This window comes from Ranitomeya imitator, chromosome 7 (assembly GCF_032444005.1).
Source record: "Ranitomeya imitator isolate aRanImi1 chromosome 7, aRanImi1.pri, whole genome shotgun sequence".
Taxonomy (NCBI): domain Eukaryota; kingdom Metazoa; phylum Chordata; class Amphibia; order Anura; family Dendrobatidae; genus Ranitomeya; species Ranitomeya imitator.
In genome coordinates, this window is record NC_091288.1 from 176,643,022 (window position 1) to 176,651,110 (window position 8,089).

General features: G+C 41.3%; 1 protein-coding gene across 1 annotated transcript in view; it reads right to left on the reverse strand.

Moving 5' to 3' along the window:
- LOC138645920 (uromodulin-like) overlaps positions 1-6,043 on the reverse strand; it is a 44,658-nt gene extending 38,615 nt beyond the window's left edge. The window contains exons 1-2 of the mRNA XM_069735401.1: positions 5,927-6,043; positions 899-937 (exon numbers count right to left, since the gene is read on the reverse strand). Coding sequence (XP_069591502.1) covers positions 899-937; positions 5,927-5,990 — 103 coding nt within the window. The 5' untranslated portion in view covers positions 5,991-6,043. The remainder of the gene's footprint in view (positions 1-898; positions 938-5,926) is intronic.
- Between the last annotated feature and the right edge of the window lie 2,046 nt (positions 6,044-8,089).

The window sequence follows — 8,089 nt, forward strand, 5'->3', positions numbered from 1 at the left end:
CTACTAATCTGTTCTATTAATTAAGGGAGTTGTCTGTGAATATATTTATGACCTGTCCTTAGAATATAGTCAAGAATACCAGATCGGTGGTGGTCTAACCAGGGCTGGCTCAAAGCTCCCTCGCTGTTGATTTTTCCTTCTCGCCTTCCTAGATCTCTAGCATTTTTTTTTGTTTTTAGTTGATACTGTTGCATGAGGGTTTGTTTTTTTTGCTGTATGAATTGAAGTTTTTATTGTAACAATTTCAATTGTATATAACTTTCTGAACTCTTTATTCAATTTTTTTGGGAAGGCAAAGTAACAAAAAAGAACAATTCTGCCATTTCAATTATTTTTTTTTTCATTTTGGTGTTCAATATGTTGGATCAATTTTAGAAAATTTTATCATCGATACACCTCAAGGAATTATTTGTACCATGGGCAAAAATATTATAATATTGCCAAATTGTAAAATGAATGTTCACCTTCAGTAGACCCCTGTCTGCCATGACAGCGATTCTGGAATATCATGTCCAACACCTTAAATGCTGCTGTCACAGTGGCATCAAGGCAGTAAACTGTTAAGATTGGACCTAACTTTGAGTGCAGCATATATACTTGGGAGCCGGCTGTAAAACACAGCTGGCATCCTCACTGTATGGAGTAGACTATTCTCCTGAGCCTGCTCCAAAAATATCTCCAGGTGCAGTAGGCCCCGACAATTGCTCTGGTTCAGCAGGAGCTGGCGCTGACCTTGTGTCCGACACCACCATTGATCAGTGGTTTGCATGAAAACCCCCTCAAATTAAGCAATAACCAAAACTCGAACAGAATAAAACATCTGAATTACACAACATTCTTAGCTGCCAGAAAATTGTCCAGGTATGTATTCCATATCCTTCTAGTTATGTATTCCTACCTGTTTGGGATATGCATTTCTCATTAAAAGTGGTTGGACCTGCAGAAACAAAACATTATATAGGTCAATACTTATGTCACAATATACATTTTACAACTTTACATATCATATGACTTACGGTAGTTTTGATAAAGATTAAATGCACAGTCTGTGAGTCTCAACTATGAATGATTTAAGATTTGTAAGTACAGTGGCTTGTGAAATTATTCACACCTCTTGGCTTTCTACCTATTTTGCTACATTACAATCTGTTGAAATATTTTTGTAATCCAATTTGTGTGTGATGCATCAGCACTAAATAGTCTAAAGGTACCTTCACACTGAGCGACGCTGCAGCGATACCGACAACGATGTCGATCGCTGCAGCGTCGCTGTTTGGTCGCTGGAGAGCTGTCACACAGACAGTTCTCCAGCGACCAACTATCCCGAGGTCCCCGGTAACCAGGGTAAACATCGGGTTACTAAGCGCAGGGCCGCGCTTAGTAACCCGATGTTTACCCTGGTTACCAGCGTAAACGTTAAAAAACAAACACTACATACTTACCTTCAGCTATCTGTCCTCCGGCGCTCTGCTTTCCTCTGCACTGTCAGCGCCGGTCAGCCGGAAAGCACAGCGGTGACGTCACCGCTCTGCTTTCCGGCCGGCCGGTGCTGACACAGAAGGCAGGAGGAGTGCAGAGAAGCAGAGCGCCGGGGACAGACAGCTGAAGGTAAGTATGTAGTGTTTGTTTTTTTAACGTTTACGCTGGTAGCCAGGGTAAACATCGGGTTACTAAGCGCGGCCCTGCACTTAGTAACCCGATGTTTACCCTGGTTACCAGTGAAGACATCGCTGGATCGGCGTCACACACGCCGATCCAGCGATGTCAGCGGGAAGTCCAGCGACGAAATAAAGTTCTAGACTTTCCTCAGCGACCAACGATCTCCCAGCAGGGGCCTGATCGTTGGTCGCTGTCACACATAACGATTTCCTTAACGATATCGTTGCTACGTCACAAAAAGCAACGATATCGTTATGTGTGACGGTACCTTAAGTTGGTGACGTGAATTGAGAAAATATAGATTATTGTCTTCAAATAACTAAAAATTGGCATGTGCATATGTATTCACCCCTTTTGAGAGGAGTCCCCTAAAAATTCCTATTTAGCATCTGTGTTCTCTAAGAAAGCAATTGATCCTTCATGGTGCTATCGAAGTGTGGATTATTTTAATCCTATCTTTAAACAGAGAGATGGTGAGGGAAAACTTAGCTAATGTAAAGGAATTTAAATCTTCTGGTCCCGATTACCATTTTGTTCAGACTGAAAGACACACAGAACCATTAGACGCACCCCAAATTTTCAGAAGGAAAATAGGGGAAAAAAATGTGTCAAATGGGGGTCATCTTACAGTCCGAATTCAGTTTACCAGGGAAGGGATCGGCACAGGTGGAGGAGTGATCAAAGGGGTCGTTCGGTGGTCCAAGCTGGTGCGGTGGCCTCCGTGAAATCCCATCTTGGGCTGGGGCGGTGGCGGTGCTCTGTGGGGTGGCAGTGCTCTGTGGGGTGGTGGGGCTCCGACGGCATTTCATCAAAGCCCGGAAGCCCTGCAGCTCCGTTGCTGTGATGTGGTGGCTCCGGGAAAATGGATGCAGGGGGCGGCGCATGCTCAGATTCAGATCTCGGCAACTAGATCTCGTCCTGAGATCTCGGGAGATGAGATCTCGTTGTCGAGATCTGAATCTGAGCATGCGCCACCCCCGGTGGCCATTTTGCCGGAGGCCATCGCACCGCATCGCAGCAACAGATGTGTGGGAGCCTCCGGGCTTTGACGAAATGCCAGAGGTAGCCCTGCCACCCCCACAGAGCCCACCACAGCCACACCAGCCTGGGAAGGGAGGCTGCATCGGGACCGCCGCCACAGGATTTGTAAGTATATTCCTACCATAAGATGCACCCCCATTTCCTCAAAAAAATTTTGGAGAAAAAGTGCTTCTTATGGTCCGGAAAATATGGTAATTACATCCTAGGGTACTAAAAGAGCTAATAAAGGAAATTACAGAACCACTTTCCTGAATCTTTGAAAAATCCTGGAGAACAAGAGACAGCCCAGAAGATTGGAGAAAGGGACAACATTTGCCAATATTCGAAAAAGGAAAGAAGACGGAACCAGGAACATACAGGCCAGTGAGCCCTACTTCTATACCAGGAAAGATATTTGAACAAATTATTAAACAGCATGTATATAAGTACATGGATAAGAATACAGTAATTAACCAGAGCCAGAATGGGTTTGTAGCAAATAAATCATGACATACTCCTCTAATTTCCTTCTATGATGGAATCACTGACTGGGTGGACCAGGGAAATGCGCTAGATATATTTTATCTCGACTTCAGCAAAGCATACTATCCTTATTGAAAAAAGGACAAAGTATGGTAGTGACAAAGCTATGGTTAGGTGGATTCAATGGAATTAAACTGAAAGGAGGAAGATATAGATTAGATATTAGAAAAAAAATTTTGACAGTGAGGATGATCAATGAGTGGAACAGGCTGCCACGAGAGGTGGTGAGTTCTTCATAAATGGAAGTCTTCAAACAGAGGCTGGACAGATATCTGTCTGACATGGTTTAGTGAATCCTGCATAGAGCAAGGGGTTGGACATTATGACCCTGGAGGTCCCTTTCAACTCTAACATTCTATGATTCTAAAATTTCTGGTGCAAGCAATTACCTTAATAAGTCACATACTTAGTTTGCACGTAGGTGGACTTTCTTTCACTAAGTGTCATATGTTCTGTCAGTATATACACTCTACCTTTTCTGAAAGGCCACAGAGGTTGCAACACCATTAAGCAAAAGGCACCACTAGCCAAACAACACCATGAAGACCAAGGGGATTAATCAACCAAACAAGTCAGAGACAAAGTTGCTCAGAAGTACAAGTCAGGGTTGAGTTATAAAAAAATAACCCCATCTCTGAAGAGTTCCCGGAGCGCCACCAAATCCATTATCATCAAGTGGAAAGAACATGGTACCACAACAAACCTATGATCATTCAGCTGGATGTCCCAGAATACTACATGGCACTTCTTAACATATGAATCAACAAGTAGGAAACTCAGTGCGAATATAACCACATTAAGCCGTACATTCCATAGAGCTGGCCTTTATGGAAGAGTAGACAGAAAAAAAGCCTTTACTTTTACACACAAATTATAATGGCTCATACTCACTTGCGTGAAATACGGCCAAGTCTCGCATGGTAACACCTGGCTCTGCCGCCGGCACTTGGGAGCAGAGCTTGCAGCTCCATGTATTGATGTGCGGCCGCACACTCCGCTCTGGAGTGCCGGCGGCAGAGCCAGGTTTTAACCTGCGAGACTCGACCACATTTCACGCAAGTGAGTATGAGCCCTTAAGCTCATTTTGAGTTTGCCAAAAGACATGTGGGAGACTGCCCAAATGTATGGAGGAAAGTGCTGTGGTCATATGAAGCCAAAATTGAACTTTTTTGACCACCAAGGTAGACTATATGTCTGGTGCCAAACCTACACAGCTCATCACCACAAAAACACCATTCCCACAGTGAAACATGGTGGTGATGGCAGCATAATGCTGTGGGGATGTTTTTCAGCATCAGGGACAAGGAAAATGGTTTGAGTCGAGGAGAAGATGGATGGTGCGAAATACAGGGATATACTTGAACAAAACATGTTTCAGTCTGTCAGAAATTTGAGACTGGAATGGAGGTTCAGTTTCCAACAAGACAATGACCACAAAGCATTCTGCTAAAGCAACATTTGTGTGGTTTAAGGGGAAACATGTAAATGTTTTGGAGTGACCTAGTCAAAGCTCAGACCTTAATCCAACTGACAATCTGTGGTCAGACTTGAAGATTGCTGTTCACCAGAGGAAACCATCTAACTTGAAGGAGCTGGAGGAGTTTTGCCTTGAGGTACAGTCAAAAATCCCAGTGGAAAGCTCAAAGAGACTTATATAAAGTGACTTGCAGCTGCAATTGCCTCAAATGAAGGATTTACAAAGTACTGACTTTAGAGAGGTGAATAGTTATGCACACTGAGGTTTTCAATTATTCTGTCCTATTTGTTTGCTTCACAAAAAAGGAAACTAAATGTTCACAGTTGTAGGCATGTTCTTTACTTGAACTGATACAAACCCTAAAAATTCCCTGAAATTCCAGGTTGTGAGGTAGCAAAACACCAAAAATGCCAAGAGGGTGAATACTTTCGCAAGCCACTGTATTTAAGTATTTTGCAAGTTATTTGCAAGGTACTTTTTAACTGATCAGTTAATCACTGTTTAGATCCACACACCGATAAAATTAAAACCTGAAAGTTACACCAACACTGAATCTGTTGATACTTCACTAAAGATTACTTTATTCTAAGCCACAAAGTTACAGACACATGAAAAACGGCAAATCAGTTTGAAACATGTAAGTTTGGACATGTTTGTGCTGTTGGATAAATGTCTGCATTTTCTGGATTTTTCAATAAAGAGTATTTTAAGTCACGGTAGGTTATTTAAAGGATTGAATTGGAACTTTACCAAATGTGTGCACTGGGAAAAAAGACTTGGAGCTTCATCAAAGCCCAAAAAATCTGGGGAGCAGCGGGACAGTTCCCTTTTCATTAGCAATTTGTAGAGTCACAAAAGTGCTATAGATGAAGCCACAGTAGCTGCTAAGGGGCTCATACAGACATGGGAGGCGCAAAATGAACCCCGTCTGATGCCTACTGTTAGATCATGAGAAGTCCAATTTTTTCAATTTCAATGAGAAAGGGTATTACTTTCTAAAAGTAATAATATTCTGATGGCACCAAACTACATGTGCCTCGTCCAGGACTTAGCCTAATCGTGAATCCCCAATATTTGGCTATTCAAGATGCATTAAAAATGTCTACAAAAGGCAACAAAGACAGTTTTTTATGTTTAACAATATCATAGATCTGCCCAAATATTAGTCAGTGGAGTAAAAGTTGACACAGCATTGGTCAAATGAAGGCATCTATGGATTTTACTTACTCGTCGTCATTGTAGAAAAGTTCCGATCGCACAAGAGCAAAATGATCAAACACTGAAGAATCATGGTAAAGTCTTGATTGCGTCTCCACGATGATTTTCAGAAAGTTAATGCATGAAAGTATCTGTCTTGTGCTCCTGCAAGAAATAGGTCGCACTCTAGAACCCACCTTATATAGAGAGAGCAAATAGGAAATATGGACGCTGAAAATGTTACCAATTGAAGCATACAATTTGGCTCACCTCTGAACACACACTTCCTTGTCCCATTGTTTCTAAGCACATAATTTGCCAAACAATTATTGGTAAAATACAATACACCTTATTTTTGGCCCCTTTATTCATCATGTAAGAGCTCAGAGGAGTGTCCTATAAGGTAACGTTTATTACCCCTTACATTCTAAAGTATCTTCAAATTGATGATTAAATTAAGAAGTAAAATTACCTCCAAGCTTCAAACAACTTATACGCCGTCATTAAAACATTTTTTACCTCTGAAACAGATACACCGAATCTGGATTAGGTGCAATAATAGTTTCTTTTGTCAAATAAAACCTAGGGTCAGTTTGCAAAAGCAAAGTATCTGTATTGATCTAACGAGAAATAATATTTAAAGCTTTATTAGGAGAGAAAAGTGATGCCAAATAATATTCAAACAGTTGCTTGAAGGGTTATTCTTAACATTATAAATAGTTAAAAGTGAAAAGAGCTTGTGAAATTGTGAAAATAAGCAACTTTGCAATTTAATTTGTTAAAAAAAAAATCATCTTCATTATAAATAATTTTACATTTTATACTGTAGTTTACTGCTTGTTTCCTAGGTTATCGGCCACGGATGTCGTCTAAGAGCCTTGGCCAGTGTCCTAGTTCAGGAGAGCGTGCTTACAAGCTGTTTTCTGCCCAGCTTGCAAGCTCTTCTCTGAACTTCACCGGATCCGGATATCTGACGTATTTTTGTGCTCCTCTGATGCTTCAGTGGCAAAACTGCCTCTGCTTGCAATATTGGAGGACGTACTGGTGGACACAGACAGAGAGGGACCCCTGTCCAAGAATGAAGGAGTAGAGTGCTTACAAGATGTTTGCTAGACAGCTTGTAAGCGCTGCTTTGAAGTTGACCTAAATCTGGCCATCTTAAATGCGCTAAAAGATCTCCAGATGTCCAAATGATATAACACGAATCCAGTATCACTGCATATATGAAGTCTCCTGCGCCTACCTGTGATGGATGTCTCGCATCCATGCAACCGGCTGGGGCACCAGAGACACAGAAACATCACGGACAAAAGTCTGAAGAACTTACCCCTCAGCCAGTGATTCCTCAGTTAGCGAATCTCTTAAAGCCTGTTTGTCTAGAGACACAGGGGTCAGCGGGTGGTCTAGTCCGCTGGCTCGAGATCGCATTGACCAGGGATCATCCCACTGAACGCCCGCTCTCCTTTTACTGTGGGCATAATACTACTCAGACAACACAGGGTGAGTGTAAAACAGTGTGGCAACACTTTATTGAACCACAAAACAGGTAAATAACAGTTTCTTATCGTTGCATGCTTTGTAGCAAATAGCCTGTGAAAAATCTGTTGATTGATGGCACTTTTTACATCATCAAATGCTTCCGAATGTCTGATGGCCAGTAATGTCTAAGCTTTTATAAACTGAGGGCTGTCAATTTCTGGTGAGGAATTAAGAGAAGTAGGTGGCATGCCAAGTTCATGTATTCAGGAGGCTCAATTCTAATTCTGTGTAAACTGTTGCTTAATTTATGTACGACATTTAAACAATCCTTTCTCTATGTTTCCAAATCTTTTTGATAGGGATGGCCCAACACTTGATGCCATCTTTCTCCTTGTCTTCTTCACGTTCCATAATTTATTACCATTATTGTGCAATTGTTTACTGTACACTGCATATTCAATAGCCGTACAATCATAGCCACTAGTTACCACTCATGGTTTACAACCATCCAGATAAATATTTCATACAATCAATAAATAAGCAAGAAACTGAAAAAAATAAGTGCATGTAATTATGGCTAAAGGATATTAAATATATTGCATATGAAGCCCAATCTGTATCAATAAATTAATATGCCTTAACTTTTAATACACATTTAAAATAATATGACAGGGAGGAAAAAAAAAGAATTGCAAAATGAGATGACTAAAACAA